This window comes from Aspergillus sydowii (genome assembly GCF_001890705.1).
Source record: "Aspergillus sydowii CBS 593.65 unplaced genomic scaffold ASPSYscaffold_1, whole genome shotgun sequence".
Taxonomy (NCBI): domain Eukaryota; kingdom Fungi; phylum Ascomycota; class Eurotiomycetes; order Eurotiales; family Aspergillaceae; genus Aspergillus; species Aspergillus sydowii.
Window position 1 is genome coordinate 4,338,549 of NW_024467859.1, and position 18,454 is coordinate 4,357,002.

Genomic DNA, 18,454 nt, shown 5'->3' on the forward strand with positions numbered 1-18,454 from the left:
GTCAAAAAATAAGCCAATATGATATATCACCCTTCCCAACGAACTAACCCAAATGCCGGTATGAAAACATGGTGGCGCAACACCAGCAACTCTCGTGCAACCCTGAGGTCGGGGTCTGCACACGCCAGCACGGTACTTATTTCCATACGAATCAGTTCGGGCCGAAGAGTGGGACGCGAACACCCCATAATCAGGGTCCTGGATCGGACAGGTTCCTTCGATTAAGTTCGGTTTGCTGTGGACTTGATTAGTGGATATGAGGTGTCTGCGGGAAGACGATGGGTCCAAATACATATACTGGAGGAAGAGGAATAGATTCCCGCGGTCCTGCCATCGCTTACGGCGGTTGAGTATATTTCGGGAGTATTACATTTTTATTATAGTAGTAAATCGCTATGAAGGGCTCGTGTAGTACTACCAAGAATGGTAGGAGTCGAATTTCTTCACTTTGATTTGGCTGTGTCATATTGGGGATCTCTGGTACCGAAATCGTTCTCTATAATAATAGATCTACTTAGAGGTCAGCCGCCTCATACTCAGTATTATTATGATGCGGCATTGTCCAACCCTCAGTATTATCAAAGTAGTGGCAGTAGTAGCCAAACTACTAAGATTGTCATGCTGTGGCTATGCGGCGAAGAGCGGTTGGTGTATTATTTAGTCCGCAATAGAAACAAAATCGCAGATGTAAAAGTCTTCAACTAGATAAGTGATAGCTTGAAGTAGTTACGGGATCTTCCCTCTCCGACTGAAGACCTTCCACTACGACGGAAGTAACTGCCCTAGTAGGTAGCAGGAGTGACACTCAAACGACCACCATCGGTAATCACACAGTTCCCATTGCAATATGCCCCCGCACGCGAAGACAGATACAACAACGGACCCATAATGTCCTCAGGCGTTCCAGCTCGCTCAGCCGGAATTTCGTTCAGGGGAAACGCCCCCTCCGCAGTTGGGTCGTTTCCGTGAAAATGATCCGCCGTCATATCAGTTGGAAACCCTAGAGTTGAACAACTAATGTCAGTGCATATTCCTGCTGTCTTGTTGGAGATATATGTATCATTTGATGGGTGTTGCCATCTCACGTACATCCTGGGCAAAGAACATTAGCCCTAATCCGGTGCGGCACCAAGTAAGTAGCCAACGCCTTCAGCATCATTGTTGTGGCCGCCTTGCTTGTCCCGTATGCAAATCCATCCGTGATGCGGCGGTTGAAACTGGAGATACTGCTGGTAGCAATGATTTGACTCCTGCCGTTGGTGTAGTTCTGCTTCTTGTTCCCGGCATCCAGGAGCCCGAGGAATGCGATTGCGGTGTAGAAAACTGCAGTGCAGTTCACGTGGAAAGTGTTGGTAAATTCCTGCATGGGTATCTTTCTCAGCGCCTCTTGCACCTGTGCGATGCTTGATCCGGGGGGCACGCCCCCGGATGGACCGATAATTCCTGAATTGGCGACCAGGAGATTGATGTGTCCTATATCTGACTCGATAAACGATACGGCCGAATTGAGCCCTTCTTGGTCTGTTACATCGCATTGGATTGGGACTACGTTATCATGGCCCTATATAACATTAGAAGTGCGTTTATATATCGGGGGATTGGAGAGGCTACTATGTCTGCCACTGCTTGGTCAAGGATGTTCTTGCGTCTTCCAAGAATGTAAACCTTCTTCGCACCATTACTTGCAAGTGCCCGCGACATGAGCAGACCCAGACCTAATACAGCTTCGTTAACCAGATAATCTAAGTATTGTACACTGATTTTCATATCTTACCACTTCCACCACCAGTCACCACCGCAACAATACCAGTGACATCGAAAAGGCTGGCTGCCGAACTAGGACCAGTCATACTCAAGAATTGGGCTGAGCAACGAGTATAAGCTTGGTTGGGTCAGAGTAACTAATACCAGCTGAAAAGTTCAGACTTCCATTTATAGGTGCTGGAACTGTAGTCCTCAACGGGGCCAACTTTTTGAATCTTCCCCGTGTCTTCCCCGCAGTCGTCGGAATCACCTTCCACATTGTCATGGAGCCTTGCTACTGTATAACTGTATTGTTTTAAAGTCTCCAGCCGGTGGTGCCAGCTGTCTAACTTGGTCGGTTTAGTACCAACCCATCTGGATCTCAAGGTATGCGCCTGGGCCCGACAGTAAGTGTGCCTTCCTATCCAAGCATCCGGTGTTCTGGCCATAGTGGTTTCCTAATCCAGCAAACGAGCCACCCCGCCTAAGGCAGGTGCGATCTAGCCCATCGCGCCTTCCTGAAGGTTTGCAATTTGAGTGCTGTTGGAAAGTGCAATGGGTCTCTTGCTCCTGCCAAGTGGCGGCTTCGTCATAGAACACCTGTACTTTAAGCAGTGCGAAGGCACGATCAGCATTGGAGTTAGGGCTTGAGTACAGAATATAAAATTCCAAGACAATACCCAGTCTGTTTTCGACGACGTTCCTCTTGTGGTAGGATTAATAGTTAATAGAAAAGGAACTCAATGATAGTCCCAATTGATATGCTAAATAGTCGCTTAAAGATAGCCATAACTCCAAAAAAGCAAGGGTATCCGTACAAATGCACCTTAATATGTATCTTCATCACCGCCACCACCCCCTCCATCACCAAATCCGTCATCCCCGTATTCATCATCACCGCCGTCAAAGTACTGCTCGGCGTTATAATCTCCACCCATCTCATCATCATCATCCTCAAAATCATCATCCACGATCTCCTCCTCGTCCTGCTCCTCTTCGGCGTCAGGAATGGGCCCCTCAGCATCCTCATTCTCGTCGCCCTCTTCACCGTCTCCCTGTCGCCGCCGCTTTAAAGTATCATCGTCCTCATCATCCTCCTCAAACCCCCGCTTCATCCCGCTCTGCAAAGTCTGCGGCACGTACCCATCGAGTAGCCCATCCGGTTTGTAATTCGGCTTGACGGTTGTCCAGAGCTCACGAGGGAAGAATTTCATGACTGCCACCCAGACAAGTATTAACACCAGCTGGCAATGGAAAGGGAAAAGAAATTACAACGAGGCGATTGGGGAATATAAACTCACCATACGGTCTCCCCTGCACCCTTGGCACAAGTCTCTTCTTTTTTTGATACTTCCCCGAATACGAGGGCATGCCATTAAAAGGATCAAAGTTCGCCTTCGAATTCGTGGTGTACCCGGTCCCCGAGGATGCGCCTAGAATGGAGTAGTACGGCCCGTCGTGGAATCGCTCGCGGAGGGTTCGATAGAGATCGACTTGCACTTGCTCGCGCTCGCTTAGGGGTCGCGCGCGGGGAACGGCATATTTCTATCCATGGCAAGACACAGTGTAAGTTTTGTGTAAGTTTTACTGGGTGGAGTATATGATGGCAATGGTTGTAATTAGAGAGAGAGGAAGGACTTTGCTTGTGTCACGGCCAACGTACAGGGAAGAGCGGAGTAGGCGCTGTGTCAGCCTCGCCACTTGCGTCGGTGTTGTCCCAGGTAAATTCTGCACCGGGCAATTTTCTGCCCTTCTTTGCGCCAAACCGTGACATTGTCTGCGGTAAATTGTGCCTGGAACTTGGGGTGGGAGAAAATGTAATGTTATGTCCGCAGCTTTCTTTCTGCGGCGAGAGAAAAAGTTCCGGCGGAGCTTGACTCACCGCCTTGGCGGGGGCTGCACATCAGCGGAATTAGGGCTCGGACTTTATCATGCAGGTCGCTTGCTATGTAAAAAGGAAGTAACGCATGGGAGTTGATAACTAAATTGATATATGGCATATTTACAACCAGTTGCAATTTTTCACATGCCTGCAGTCTCGACCTGAGTGACGACCCGGACCCCAGGGCCCAAGGGCCCGTCATCAACCCTCTTCTTCAACGTGCGTACGATGTCCTCAATATCCGGTCCGCGGTCCTCAATACTTTGCATAGACCTATACAAGGCGACCAGAACATCGTACCTCGCCGTCGCAACCTTCCAGACGGCATTTTGTGGGTCGGCTGCTCCACCAGCGACAAACTCGGAGTACGAACGAGGTGGTTTGAAGAGAAAAGGTAACAGGATGGTAAGGGCGGGAGGAGTAATGGCCACCCAGGCACCTGACTGAGGAAGGTTTCCTTGCGCTGCTGGCGACAAACGTCCAAGCTCCTCCTCAGTTGGAAGCTGGTATCGCGGTGTGCCATGGACAGAGGTAGCTTCGCCAGATAATGGCTGCCAATTGGCAGTAACTACAGCAAGCATAAATGACAGAGCCGCAAGCGAGATATCCTTCATGGCCAAAACATCAGCTGCAGAAACGACATCGTCCCATAAAGATGATCGGTGATTCTGATACATAAAGTACAACACACGGGCCGCCGCTGCTTCTTTGTTCCAGTCCGTTGCTGTTTGACCGGATGTAGTAAGGTCCATGGAGTCAGAGCGAGTGTGCTTTGGAGGTCCATGAAATATTTTCCCTAGAGCGTTGAAAACCTCTTGGTTTGGGGGATTTGTTGGCAAAGCCAAAACTGGGTTCATGCCCTTCTTAGTGGCTTCCAACAGTAATACCCGCGGAAGAGAGGAAAGCACATTGAGTTGGCCACTTGGAGCAGGTCCGTGTGCCCACTGTGTGGATGATATCAAGAACGATGCATCGATCCGAGAAAGAATGCGATCCAATAGAGTTTGAGGATTCCGCAAAAAGTGGTTGGGGTAAAGTTCAGCATATTGAGCGACATAAGCCATGACCGGACCACATAGGAAACTTAGGTCCACAGGATCCAATTTTGATTCATCCACGTAGTACTCCAGCAAAGTGTTGTGGATACCGTTTGAGATGAGGAAGTCCAGGGCTGGGGAAGAGAATGTAGACGCTGACTGTATAACGGTACGAGATGTCAGGTTGGGAGCCTCGATTTCTAGCAAATCACGAAAGAAGTTCAGCTGCGTCATGTGCATCAAAACATCACTCTTGTCAACCATTTCGCAAGACGCGAAATGCAGAAGGTTTTTGCTCCTGTATCTAGTCTCAACCTCTGCGATATGCGAGCTCGAGATGAAGTCCCAGCGTAGTTGACCTGCTTTCACAAGAAAGCCCATTAACCTGCCTTGGGCTACTGTCTTTTCCCGGGCCGATAGGGCGCTGGAATCATTATCCGTAAGACTGCAAAAGGAGAACAGGCGTCCATAAACATCCTTGTCGGTGAAAACCCTTCTCCACATGAGACCTTGTCCACCAGATGCATCTCCTGAGTGTCCCCCGTTCTCCAATGTACTCGTCTGGTCAACCTCCAGAAGCGCCCACAAAGCATCAAATGCAGCCTGAGCGACAGCGGTTGAAGAAGTTGAAAGCCAAAGCTCCACCAAGGATACCACTAACTCCGGGTCACCAGCAACTATTGCAGCGTCGCTTGGAACGTTCCCTGCTTTGCGCAATAGAGTTAAAGCTAGCTCATTTATGGGTGGTGACGGAGCACGGAAACCGGCGATGAAATTGATAGGAGGGTCGACAGCGAGAAGGTCGGAGAAACTGAAATAGGCAGCGGACTTGATACCGAGGGTAGTTACAGGTGTAGGGTCTTCCTGGAGGACGGGCAGGAGCTGCGATATTTGTGTCAACAATGTTGCGGGGACTTTACGGTCCGTACTCTCTGTAAGCTCTAGCTTGAGCTTGTCAAGGATAGTCTGGTCTAGAGGTGTGGAGGGATCGCGCTGAACATTTTGTAGATGAGCCGTAACTTCATCATACGTAGCTGGGACCGCCATTTTGGCCAAATGACAAATTCTGCCTCTTAATCGATGAACTGCGCGTCTTTGAAAGATGCGAAAGCAGGAGTGTTGGAAGCTGGGTGGAAATACTGGCGGGGAAGCTCCAAGCGGAGTGCAAACCAAACAAACACCATAGCAGGCCCCTCTTAGGTATCCTGGGGAAGCGAGGTCATCAACTTCAGCAAGCAACCTACAACGCGACGATCAACTCGGCCGACCAAGGCCATCATCTCAAACTCAATTGAATCGCCAATCTTCCCGAACAATCTCAGACCACATGGAATCCCTTCTATCCCAGAAATCTTCCGACTCCGGTCTTCACCTCCAACTCCATCCCCTCGTTCTCCTCACGATATCCGACCACATCACACGACATGCAGCACGATCACAACAAGGCCCGATTATTGGAGCTCTCTTAGGCCAGCAAAATGGACGTGAGATAACGGTAGAACATGCTTTCGAATGTGTTGTTGTTGAGGGCCCAAACGGAGAAGCTCAACTTCCGAATGACTGGTTTGTTGACCGAGTAAAGCAATGTAAGGGCTTGCACTCTGATTATCGTGAACCGGCGTAACTCAATGAAAACAGTCAAGGATGTCCATAAAGTACCCGCCCTCGATCTTATCGGCTGGTGGGCAACAGCTCCTCCTTCAGGACCAACATCAGCACATCTCCCGGTTCATCGCCAGATCCTCCAAAGTCACAACGAATCCGCAATTTTCCTTGCATTTCATCCGTCTCAAGTAAAGGAGGCATCAGCAACTCAAGGAAAATTACCTCTCACTGTTTACGAGAGTGTCTACGAGGGAGAGAGCGTGACGGAGAGCGGAAAAGCTATGCAGGTGGACGGCGAAGAGCAGTCGTTAAATATTCGTTTTCGAGAATTACCCTATACAGTTGAGACCGGCGAGGCCGAAATGATCGGAATCGATACTGTGGCTCGCACAGCGAGGAATGCGGCCGCCATACAATCCTCAACTGCGGCCCCAGCCTCCTCTCAGACAAACACTCGGAAGCAAAAAGAGAAGCAGACAGTTGACACCGACCTCCTTTCAGCTGAGGAGGAAGAACGTAAGTATCCTAACAGAATCTACACTGTTCACTGCTAACCCGGTATTTCTCTTAGTTATCGCCTCTCTCAACACACGTTTGAATGCTATCCGAACACTCGAGTCGCGGATAACCCTGATCAAGTCCTACGTCTCGAGCATATCCCCGTCGTCCGCAGAAGGCCGGGAAAAACCTGCAACCCAACTGGAGCATGGCACCCTCCGAGACATTAATTCCCTCCTCTCAAACCTATCTCTTCTCACGCCACACGAACAGAGCGCCTTCTCCGAAGAAGCTCTCGCGCAAAACAACGACGTCAACCTAGTAGCCCTGCTTGGCCAACTCAGTCAGAGCGTTAAAGGCATGAGGGAAGTTGGCAAGCGCACGGCTATTGTGAATAACGTCAGGCGTAACGCCACCGCGCGAAAGCAAATGGGTGGGCAAGGACGATATGAGGAGGATCTTCTGTCGACGGACGGCGTTGCGCTTGGATAGTCTTTTCACTTCCGATAACAGAAGACGATTTATGTTTATGATGGTTCCCAGATAATGACATGCGGCGTTTGTTTTAGACAGGCAATCTTTCATATCACCTGGAAACACTGAGCGACTCTATACAGCTTTATTGAATGACGACAGGTACCCAGACAAACATGTGAAGAAAAAGTAGTCATCCCGCCACCGCACTTATCCTGTCTGTGGAAATAAATAGAAGCCCAAATAGGGATGCCCAATGGATGGAGTTGCGCAGGGAACAACCCACCCAGCTGAATCGCGCCTTCCTTGCCCTACATTTGAGGAGACCGGCCCAGTAGGAAGGCGCGTTAGGTATTTATCAAAAGTAGGGAGGAATAACCCACAGCCCGGGGCACCACTCCCTAGCGCCTTCTTTAACGGGGGATAAGGCAACCTTCCTATCTCGGAAGGCACGATGAATAGCCTATGTATGCTTTGTGCAGGATGAGAAGGGACGATCGAGCCAGAGCCCGTTTCGACCTACCTTGCCGTGCAAAAGTTAGGGGATTAATGGTTAGGTATGTCTATGAAAGTGTGGTCAAGCTCAATATATTCTGAGAAGGAACAACCCACGCCAGGGCAGCTGGGATCTAGTACTACTTTATTGTACGTCGTTTATGATGATGTAAAGCCCTACTCCTAACTAGTACTTAGTATAGCCCTAAAGTTAGAATGCCCAGAGCTAAATCAGGTCTCAGACGTCGAAACAAAAAGAATATCACCCACACATATACCGAATTCTCCATGTGAGATACCTATTAAGTCTAATGAATCACCAAGAGCGCGCTAAAAACCAAACCAAATCATATATGCAGGGTATTTTTCTTAACATAGATATCAAAACACAGCCTTGGATGGAAGGCCAGGGGAATCTCAAACGGAAATGCAATCGTTAGACAAGAAAACCAAAGGGTTTCAACTTCTACTATCGCCGTCCTTGGGTATCGTAATCATATCGGGTATGTGGGGGTTGATAGGAATCTGGTAGCGGGATGGGTGGCTGCTCTTGGAGTTCGGTTGATGATGTCGGAAAGTGACTAGTATTAGTTGGATACTCGACGGTATTGTGGTGAGAACCACTGTCCAAATCCGAAGGGGACCTAGACGGCCCGGAGGGATAATGCACCTCCTCAAATGGCGACATTGACCCAGAGTGTGGATGGAGATTGGAATCTCCAAGATGGTCATCAGACCTGTTGTTGACGAAGTGGTACTGATCCTGGTCTTCGTCGTATGGTGGAGGGGCCGTTCCCATATCTGTGTTTGACGGATTCGGCTGAGCATGGGAAAGTAGGACTTCACCTTCTTCATCTTGTTGTTTCCCGTAACGACTTGAAGCACCGCCAGTCATAACAGCACCAGCACCTCCATAGCTTGTGTCGGCTGGGTGCACCTCAGCCTCTGTTGGGTTAAGACGGATGGCTTCGTTCGTAGGCTGGTAACTGGGGTCAAGTGTTCGGTTCTTTCGACCAACGAATAACCAACGCATGCTGCGCCCAATGGCCCTGACGAGATCAATTGGGTTGAGGGCATCAAGAAGAGCGCGAAGTCCCCAGCGCCCGCCTTGGTAAGTACTTTTACCATTTCCATACATGTCAGTGATTTCGTCAGTTTGAAACCCGGCAGCATATGGTTTCCATGGGAATGACCAGAGATGGAATATGGCAAAGAAGGCCATTTCGATGCTAATAATTAGGTGCGCAAGAACGACCTTAAGGTCGGGTGCGGCAATCTTTTTCGAGGCCTGGATAGCCCCCGACGAAAATAGGAAGGATATCACAATCTAGACGCTGTGTTAGCACACGCATCTGGGTAATAGGAACGAAGTTGGCTCTTACCGTTTGCCAGAATGACAGAAAAATGACGAGCTTTATTGACAGGATCTTCAAGAATGGAGAGTACTCGCTAATTTCGTCCTTGATCTGAACATAAAACTGCACTAGGCAGTACATCGCAATAGTGACCGCGATACACTCAATGGCTAGGACCTTTGATAGAAATTAGCGTTTAATCCTAGAGCAGAGCGGGAATAGGGCATACCCAGATGTGGGCGAATGCCGGGTTAAGAGAAGACTCGCAATAGAGGTCGGCCTTTTGTGTAGCCACTGCGACAATAGTCATCAATACGCGCAAAAAGCAATACTGAAAGACTCCAACCCAGATAACCTAAAGGAAACTAGTTAGCACCCACGTTGCCATTAATATTCAACGCGCATGCGCGCGGTCGTTTTTTGGTCTTACATTGAACCATGTCAGACCACTCCGCGGAACTCTCCAAACACCTTTCTTCCCGCCCGAAATCTTCTGCAGCCAGGTTATGGGCCAGATCCAGTTTTTCGGTTGTATTGCGCGAAAGTAATCCTTCTGACTGTGCAAATCGGGAGCAATATAACTACACATCAATGCAAAGAAGGCGGAGATCGTGAACGCTTCGTAGCAGTCGCCCAGGACGCTGTAGTAAACAGCATGTTTATAGTAAAATGTGCTGAGCCAGGAGACGAGGGCGTAAATAGGTATCATCAAAAGAATTCGAATAGTACTACAACGAGGTCAACGGTTAGCGGATCGACATCGGAAGGGGTGGGCTAGGATCGGAGCGCGTACTGCCGTTGTTCAGCGGGTTTGCTGTAATGGGTCGCATGTCGCATGATCAGATAAAAGGCGACAAAACCAGCGATGAGCGCAAAAACACCGACAAGGATGACGCAGAGCTCGTGGAAGGTAAGACCGCCATCCCATAAGTCGATCTCGTCGACTATTACCAAGGAGTACAGTGGTTAGCGACTGCATGGTTCTTCATTAAACAGCGGGAGACGTGGATTATTGGGAGCGTACTGGTCTCGTCTTCCAGGGTAGTATTGCACACCGGCCAGCCCATGCTCGGGGTGTTTGAGGCCGCGACAATGGCGCAATGAGCGGGAGAGAAGTGGATGAAGAAACAGAAACAGGCGCCGAGTCCGAGCGTATCTTTGCTTTATCTTATCCGCCACGACTATTTTTGTCTGCGGAGTGCGGCAGATCAACCCCTGGAACCACGCAGCGGCTAGTAATTCCTCACGTTTGTTTTTGCTTTTGGTGGTTCCTGGAAGCAAAATGTTGCGATGCTGCGGTGTTGATGAGGACGAAGATCAACAAAGTTGAGAGAAGATCAGGCGGCAGATTCCGCTCAGCTGGCTAGAGTTGCAATGAAGACCACGAGCTGGACGGGGCAGGTTTCAGCGCGAACCAGTTACCCAAAGTGGACACCAATTTCAATTGCACGGCCACGAAGTACGGCCAATGCTTCTATAATTAGATTTGTCTTCGGGTTCTGGTTTTATGTATTTTGACACCTGGTGAGAATTGAGAAATTAAAAGTATGTACAAGAGTGTGCCCTACAGCAGGCAACAGCAAAACACCAAGACCGCTAAGCTTTGACAAGCCGCCAAGGCCTGCGGAACCAGTCAACCACTGAACCTTGAGTCATGAGGAAATGAATGGATAAATATTTAATAGCTCAACAATAGTCTTTAAGTCTTTATTCATGACAGTGCTATGAAAATTTAATATACACTGGCTTGCCTGGCTTTTGTGTCCCCAATACCTATAATACAGCACGCCCCAAATAAACCCTGGCCGTATACTAGAATATCAAGTGGTATAGTAGATACTGAAATACGTCAAGAAACCTCAATCAATATCGATCCCTCCGACCATACATTCCCCCACCGCGCCCTCGTCCTCGTCCCCCCGGACCTCTTCCACGGCCAGCAAATTCTGGTCCTGAATCGACAAACCGGTCGTCATCTTCGAATGTGAATTTCCGCGTCTCGTCTCCGCCTCGTCGCGGGAATGATCCTTTCCGTATCAGATCGTCGAACCTATCTAGGCGTCGATCTGCAACTTCCCGGGGCACTGGGAGGTAGTAAAGCTTGGGCTTCGCAGTAGTAGACTTGAAAAGTTCATCGAGGGGCTTGAACCCTTGCCCAGGCTGAGAGCTTCCACTGGGCTGCGATGGGCCACTGGGCCGCCTATCCGTCGGTTGCATATCCGCCCGGGGTCCACGAGGAGGAGGGTGTGAGAATTCCTTTGGCTCTGCGGCACGTGGAGCATGCGTCCCAGCGTTCTTGAGATCAACTTGCTCCAGCACCGCTTCAACTTCATCGCCTCTCTTATCGTATTTAACTTCCCAGCGTGGAGGAGGGCCACGGCCTCCGCGAGCCTCCTCTTCCGTTTGGATCCAGTCCTGTACTTTGTGCTCGGGAATAAAATCGACGAACAAACTCTTTCTGTTCTTCTCGTTGGGCCATACAGTACCGTGGAGAGCGCTGCGAGCACGGGATGCTGTTGAGACGTCCACAAACCTGGTAAAGCAATGTGTTTTAATCGAGTCCAGATAGAAGTCAGTTATCAGATCGGGATTGGGGGATCTTCCGGCCGGAGTTGCAACGGAGAGCAAATGATTTTTGAGGGCGGCAGGTTGAAGAGGGCGCATAAGACCATCTATGTATAATGCAGAGGTCGCAGCATGTAAGGCAGGTTCAACCGTAACATCCTCCATCTCCTTGTCGACTGGCGGCGAGGATGGTCTAGTCTGTTCCCGCCCCGTAGAAGAGAATAGACCTTTAAAACGCATGTCATGCTTCTGGGGTGTGCTCTTTTTAGCCTGGGTTTCATCATGGGTCTGTGGAGTTTCGGCAGCCCCATCGGCGCTCTTCACGCTTGTTGTATCTTTCTCTTCTGACAATACTTGAGGTTCATCATGACCTAGAGCTTTGGCCTTCTTCCTTGCAATTTCGTCAAGGCTGGGAGCGGGGCTTTGACTGCGCCGCTTCCTCTTCCGAACATCCTCAATAATTTCTTCTGTGGGGAGTGGGGTTGACAACGTTGTGTTCACTTCTGATGTCTGAGCGTCTGGCGCGGCCTTTTCGGCCTCAGGGGGTTTCGCCTCGTCCTGAGTTACACTCGGTGGTTCTGCTTCGGCTACACCTCCAGGAGCCTGCTCAACTGGCTTGGTAGCAGCCTCGGCTTCAGCTTCCTCTCCATCAACCTTGACCTGTGTATCCGGGGCTTGAAGTTCCTGCGTCTCTTTCGGGGGTTCTTCCGCTTGGGAAGGCTGCGACGGTGCGGCCGAATCGTCGGGTTGTGCTGACGGCTCTCCAGCCTGTTTTTCATTCACTGTTTTTACCTCGTCCGCAGCTTCGGGGGCAGTCGGTGCGGTCTCTTGTGCTGGCGCGCCATTAACACTGTCCGTCTTCTCAGCGGCGGTAGGGGCCTCGGGCTCGAGAGGTTGCGCCTTTTCCTGTGGTTCCGACTCAGGAGCTGTAGTAGCTTCATCCGCACCTCCAGCTTGCGTCTTGTTATCTTCTTCCACCAGCCTATCGATAATCTGTTGTTTCACTCGTAATCCAGTCTGGGGAATACCGCGTCGCTTCAGCTCCGCCTTCAGATCAGTCACCTTCCATGTCGAATAATCGGTCATGGCGACGGAGTGCGCAGTCGGGAACGTAGTCGGGTAAATTGTTGGCAATAAGTCGTAGTGTTAACCGAAATCTCGCATAGCTGGGGTGCTGTTCGCAAGCTGGACGGGTTGAGGAGTCGAGGAGGTATGCGACGCGAGACGACTCGGACCTTTGGCTGGGGTTCCCAGGCGCTAGTCCAGTTTCGGAACATCAGAACTTGGGCCTTGCCGTTTGTGGGTTAGCGCCTCTTTTCTTTCTTTGTGGCGCCTGAATGGTCACTTTGGCAGCAACAATTCACTGCGTGAATACGAGGGCAGTGACTCAGTCAATGTTTATAAATGGAGGATGGTTTCGAAGTTGCAGCTGAGGGATAAATCCTTCCTCGATGTTAAGCAAATACCCGGGTTAACCGAAAAATAAACGAGAACCCTGGATATATATCGTCAACACTATACCATGGCTATCAATACCCGACAGAATGAACTTGCAATTCACTTTCGAAACCTCCATGTTCCTGGTCAGCCGTTAGTACTCACAAATGTATATGACGCAGCGACAGCCTCATTTATCGCAAATCACCCTGCCACTGCTGCCATCGCAACTGCGAGCTTCGCTATCGCCGCTTCTCAAGGCATCGCGGATAGCGAGCTAACTCTCTCGCAGAACATCCAGAGTGTACGTTCAATTGCGGCCAGCTTAACAGTGGACGGACTTCCCAAATTGCCTCTGTCCGTGGATGTTCAGGATGGTTACGATGTCACCGAGACCATCAAGGAGGTCATCAAATTGGGAGCTGTGGGATGCAATATCGAGGACTTGAATAACAGCACCGATCAAGTGAGACCTCTTCCAGAAGCTGTAAACCGGATAGAGCTTGCTCTCCGGACAGCCCGTGATCTAGGAGTTCCAAATTTTGTTATCAACGCACGCACAGACATCCTTGCGAGCGGCGGGTCAATTGAAGATGCGATAGAGAGAGGCAAGGCTTTCCTGGAAGCAGGCGCCTGCACCGTCTTTGTGTGGGGAGGCCCTGGAGGTAGGGGAGTGTCAAGAGAAGAAATCGAGAGGCTTGTTTCCGCTTTCAATGGGAGGCTGAACGTCAAACTTGTTCTCAAAGATGGTTTTCTTACAATTCCAGAATTAAAACAGCTTGGTGTTGCGAGGGTTAGCATGGGTCCGGAGTTGTACAAAGCCGCGATGCGGGCGTTTGAGCAAACGGCAATCGAGTTGCTAAATGTCTGAGCATGAAATCATTTACTTTTGATTTACCAATGACAAATGAACAATATTTTGAGCACTAGGTCAGGGCAATTCCAGGTTATTAAAGTAGTAAGGCGGTTGCCAGCCAATATCAGGCACCAATAACAAGCTCCATTATTTGTGACTCCAATTCCCCGCACCTTGTGAGATATAGGTATAAGGTCACTATTCAAGGATTGTCTTATAGCAATAAGGCTCAGGCAGTAAAACAAAGCAAATCGCAGACCAACTCAAGCATGGCTCATGAAACCTCGTTGCCGCCTTTCTTACCAGTCGAAAACCCCACAGTGCCTTTCTGGCGCACCGAGCTCCATCATCTCGATCAACTCCGAACCACCTCAGAGCTTCCCAATAAAAGCGATATTGTGATCATCGGGGCAGGCTACACTGGAATAAGTCTCGCATATCACCTGTATAAACAGCTTTCCCACTCCGATCAACCCCACCCTGCAATTACAGTTATCGAAGCGAGACAGATATGCTCAGGAGCTACTGGCCGTAACGGTTAGTCACCATCTCTCTATCTGCCGAGAATGATCAAGCGGATTCTAATGTTAGAGCTTAGGCGGCCATTTACGTCCAGATTTATACGGGAATATCCCAAAGTATATCGAAAGATACGGAATCAAAGCCGGCGCCGAAGTCGCAAACTTTGAGATTGCCCACATACGCGCCATTAAGGACCTCATAGCCGAAGAGAATATCGACTGCGAACTGAATTTGACGCGATGTTTGAGCGTTTATTTGAACGAGGCTGATGGCGAAAAAGCAAGGCAAACTTATGAAGCGCTTGTTGCTCAAGGGCTTGAATACACATCTGACATCCATTATACTTCCCAAAAATTTGCAGAATCTGTATGTTCATGGTTTGAATCATTATTATGCATTTATACTGAAAAAGGAAAAAGAAAGAAGAAAAAAAGAAAAAAAGAAATGGCTGACGTTACTAGGTTTCCGGTGTCAAGGGCGCCAAAGCGTGTCTCTCCTCCACGACGGGTACTCTATGGCCTTATAAACTAATACTGGGTCTTCTTTCCAAAATAATAAGCTCGCCGCTGATTAATATCCAAACATCGACACCTGTCATGTCGGTGACGACCCAAGATGACGAGCAAATTGTTCACACACCTCGTGGAACCATTACCGCGTCCAAGGTGGTGTACGCAACCAACGCGTATACCTCAGGACTACTACCCCAGTACTCCGCGAATATTATACCATGCCGAGGTATTTGCTGTCACATAACGGTTCCGGATGGAAAGGATTCCCCGTTTCTACCATACTCGTACGTTATCAGATCGCCCGAAGCGACTGGGCAGAGTTACATGATTACCCGGCCGGATGGAAGTATTATCGTCGGGGGTGCACAGTACACCTTTTTCGAGGATAAGAAACAGTGGTATAACGTTACCGATGACAGTACTCTTATTGAGCCTGCGAAGAACTACTACGATGATTTCATGCAGCGTACCTTTAGAGGATGGGATGATAGCGGCGCATATGTTAAGGAGATTTGGACTGGTAGTGAGTGTCTCATCCGGGAATCAAAACCCATAAATATGGGGTTCACTAACGGCTTGCAATAGTCATGGGTTATGCATACGATATCGCGCCTCACGTTGGTGAGGTTCCTGAAAATCCTGGGAAATATATATGCGCCGGGTATGATGGGCACGGCATGCCAGTGATTTTCCTTGCAACAAAGGGACTTGCAGATATGATCCTAATGGGACGGAGTTTTGAAGACACAAATATACCTAAAGTCTTCAAAACAACCTCTGAAAGGCTCGAGAAAGCGGCCAATGGTCCGGAGGGGGGAGATATCTTTGCGTAGACTTGCCAGCCATATTTTATGCCTGAGGCAACATATGGAGTCATCGCTGGATCTTCACGGAAAATTAGTTTTGCCGTCGGAAAATGGCGAGGGAAAGAATTGGAGGCCGCTGATTGGACAGTTGGTCTCCGACGGCGGGTCTTTGGAAAGAGTCATCGCCTTTGGGGTCCAAATTCGTTGCTTAAAATCTCCCACCTTTGCGCTCCCGCGATTCTGTCACTTATGAGAGCATAGATTTTGTTTCACAAACTTCGCTTTCCTTGATTATCTCTCTTTCAACTGTCTTGCCTTTTTCAAATTGTTTATTCGTTTGACTGTCCGTTTACGAAGTGGTGCAGAATGACCACAGAAACTTCCACCCCGCGCTTCCGTCAGTTTCCCCCACACGCTCACCCTTTCTCTTATTTGAGTTGGACAGCTACTAAATCCCGTAGAGAGGGTCGAATCCCAATCTGAGAACCCATTCTCTGCCCTAATTACAGATCAATCATTTGTCATTATCCCGTCTTTCACCTTGGAATCCGGCGTTACCCTTCACAATGTCCCTGTGTCTTATACGTCTCGCGGAAAGCTTTCACCGGAAGGCGATAATGCCCTCGTCATCTGTCATGCCCTGAGTGGTAGCGCCGATGTGGCTGACTGGTGGGGACCGCTACTTGGTGGCCCGGGCCAAGCATTCGATATCTCTCGTTTCTTCGTGATTTGCCTCAATAGTCTTGGAAGTCCTTACGGAAGCGCAAGCGCGGTGACATATAAGGATGGGAACCCGGAGAATGGCCTCTATGGGCCCGAATTCCCTCTTACGACAGTCCGTGACGACGTGAGGTGAGTGACATTTCAGACCGTTATCACGCCACTACGATGCTAACTTCGCCAAGGCTTCACAAGATGGTACTTGATGATCTTGGTGTTAAACAAATCGCAGCGGTAGTCGGTGGCTCCATGGGTGGAATGCTTACCCTTGAATATGCCTTCTTTGGAAAGGATTATGTTCGCGCCATCGTGCCCATCGCTACTTCGGCCCGCCACTCCGCATGGTGTATCAGCTGGGGAGAGGCCCAGCGTCAGAGCATTTACAGTGACCCCAAGTACGAAAACGGATATTATCCGTTTGACGACCCCCCTGCTGCTGGTCTCGGCGCTGCCCGGATGTCGGCCCTTCTGACTTACCGGAGCCGTAACTCGTTCGAGTCTCGGTTCGGCAGAAATGTCCCAGACCCATCCAAGCGCCAGAACATCAATGGCACAGAAAGGCTGCCTACGCCTCCGAACGAGCATTGGGCTATCCACAATGATGGCCACAAGGGTAACTGGAGTCCGAGTGGCCGTAATTCTCCCGCCCCCGAAAAAGCCGAGGTGCAGTACATGGACCCGCAATTTTCCGGTACAAAGACTTTCAGCAAAACTGTCAGCAACACCAATGGAAACACTCAGAAGCGACCTGCAACATACTTTTCTGCCCAGTCCTACCTCCGTTACCAAGGAGACAAGTTCGTGAAACGGTTCGACGCCAACTGTTACATCGCCATCACTCGTAAGCTTGACACACATGACGTCTCCCGCGACAGGGTTAGCGCAGCCTCCGAGAATCCGGTTATCGAGGCGCTTTCGCTGATTCAACAGCCTGCGCTTGTGCTCGGAATTGAGAGCGATGGCCTGTTCACTTTTGAGGAACAGAAGGAAATTGCTGAGGGTATTCCCGACTCGAGGCTTAAGCGCATTGAGAGCCCCGAGGGTCACGACGCCTTCCTGCTTCAGTTTGAGCAGGTCAATCGACACATATTGGACTTCTTCCGGGAAGTACTACCCGACATTATGTCCAAGACTCCCGCCGATAGTGCTGCAATTGATGGTGTTGGTAAGTTGACTAAGAGCAGCACTTTCGGAGAAGCGGAGGTAGATGATATTACCGCTTGGTAAAAAATATCAAGCAGATTATCACCCGTTGGCGCAGAATTTTGCAGCCTTCACACAAGTTGGTGCTCTGCAGGTGGGCAGGGTCCGACGCCTTCTCTCGGCAAGAGAGTACGGGCCGGCGATCAGCCATCTCCAGACCCTTGAGGGAGTAGAGTTGCAGCTTTATTATTTTCATTCTTCACCAGTCAGGGAGATGAGCATCCAACTGCCTCTCCCGTAACCAACATCACAGGTCAGACTGTAAAGAAGCATCCAACTGCTCCCCATCATACAAGCCCTCGACCAAGCGGTCTCTTGCGAAGTAATTTCGCGAGGGTGATGGGCCACATTCGGGATTCCCGATACTTTCAGTATTACAAAATATAAATCGCACATGAATGCATAGTATTTTTCTTTTCCATCTCCTTTTGTGTAGACTAACTGATGACCATCAAATGGCCTCAGACGATTATGACCACAGTTGATCAACCCAGCCCAATGTGATGTGTCAGGCAGGGCTACGGCGGAGAGTTGGCCAACCCCTTGAGTTATCCCTTGCGCAATCCAGCTGATACCCCTTGCAGGAGCTCCCACAGATCAATTCAAGGCGATTTCTACGATCGTGAAACAAATCATCTTGGCCATGGCTTGCAACACTCCCGGCCAAGAGGGTCTCCTTCCGTGCTTGCTATCGTGCAATGGGGGTGGCGTCTTGTGAGACCCCGTATAGCATGGGTCCAATGC

The 18,454-nt window shown here is 49.7% G+C and overlaps 8 protein-coding genes across 8 annotated transcripts; 3 read left to right on the forward strand and 5 right to left on the reverse strand.

Annotated features, from left to right (window-relative positions):
• Positions 1-782: 782 nt before the first annotated feature.
• Positions 783-1,701, reverse strand: ASPSYDRAFT_139983 (SDR family NAD(P)-dependent oxidoreductase; the record flags this gene model as incomplete). The annotated part of the gene is made up of 3 exons (XM_040840998.1): positions 783-1,000; positions 1,090-1,561; positions 1,612-1,701. 3 exons carry the CDS (start codon positions 1,699-1,701, stop codon positions 783-785), a joined length of 780 nt encoding a protein of 259 aa, XP_040708735.1.
• A 691-nt stretch (positions 1,702-2,392) lies between these two features.
• Positions 2,393-3,563, reverse strand: ASPSYDRAFT_39712 (DNA-directed RNA polymerase III subunit C31). Its single transcript, XM_040845947.1, has 3 exons — positions 3,407-3,563; positions 3,045-3,288; positions 2,393-2,959 (listed from the first exon to the last, which is right to left on the reverse strand). Exons 1-3 carry the CDS (start codon positions 3,515-3,517, stop codon positions 2,571-2,573), a joined length of 744 nt encoding a protein of 247 aa, XP_040708736.1. The 5' UTR covers positions 3,518-3,563; the 3' UTR covers positions 2,393-2,570.
• ASPSYDRAFT_39713 (uncharacterized protein) lies at positions 3,435-5,767 on the reverse strand. Its single transcript, XM_040845948.1, has one exon. The coding sequence runs from the start codon at positions 5,707-5,709 to the stop codon at positions 3,766-3,768; it is 1,944 nt and encodes a 647-aa protein (XP_040708737.1). The 5' UTR covers positions 5,710-5,767; the 3' UTR covers positions 3,435-3,765.
• A 222-nt stretch (positions 5,768-5,989) lies between these two features.
• On the forward strand, positions 5,990-7,257 carry ASPSYDRAFT_54322 (COP9 signalosome complex subunit 6; the record flags this gene model as incomplete). Its single annotated transcript, XM_040848833.1, has 3 exons — positions 5,990-6,248; positions 6,301-6,783; positions 6,839-7,257. The coding sequence occupies 3 exons, from the start codon at positions 5,990-5,992 to the stop codon at positions 7,255-7,257; spliced, it is 1,161 nt and encodes a 386-aa protein (XP_040708738.1).
• A 946-nt stretch (positions 7,258-8,203) lies between these two features.
• Positions 8,204-10,156, reverse strand: ASPSYDRAFT_54323 (OSTA/TMEM184 family protein; the record flags this gene model as incomplete). Its single annotated transcript, XM_040848834.1, has 6 exons — positions 8,204-9,061; positions 9,117-9,266; positions 9,319-9,444; positions 9,520-9,817; positions 9,883-10,033; positions 10,114-10,156. The coding sequence occupies 6 exons, from the start codon at positions 10,154-10,156 to the stop codon at positions 8,204-8,206; spliced, it is 1,626 nt and encodes a 541-aa protein (XP_040708739.1).
• Positions 10,157-10,773: 617 nt separating this feature from the next.
• On the reverse strand, positions 10,774-12,847 carry ASPSYDRAFT_39716 (SAP domain protein). Its single transcript, XM_040845949.1, has one exon. It carries the CDS (start codon positions 12,738-12,740, stop codon positions 10,953-10,955), a length of 1,788 nt encoding a protein of 595 aa, XP_040708740.1. The 5' UTR covers positions 12,741-12,847; the 3' UTR covers positions 10,774-10,952.
• A 329-nt stretch (positions 12,848-13,176) lies between these two features.
• ASPSYDRAFT_54325 (uncharacterized protein) lies at positions 13,177-15,814 on the forward strand (the record flags this gene model as incomplete). Its single annotated transcript, XM_040848835.1, has 5 exons — positions 13,177-13,946; positions 14,216-14,484; positions 14,546-14,835; positions 14,931-15,504; positions 15,567-15,814. The coding sequence occupies 5 exons, from the start codon at positions 13,177-13,179 to the stop codon at positions 15,812-15,814; spliced, it is 2,151 nt and encodes a 716-aa protein (XP_040708741.1).
• A 339-nt stretch (positions 15,815-16,153) lies between these two features.
• On the forward strand, positions 16,154-17,734 carry met2 (homoserine O-acetyltransferase; the record flags this gene model as incomplete). The annotated part of the gene is made up of 3 exons (XM_040851442.1): positions 16,154-16,184; positions 16,249-16,639; positions 16,693-17,734. 3 exons carry the CDS (start codon positions 16,154-16,156, stop codon positions 17,732-17,734), a joined length of 1,464 nt encoding a protein of 487 aa, XP_040708742.1.
• Between the last annotated feature and the right edge of the window lie 720 nt (positions 17,735-18,454).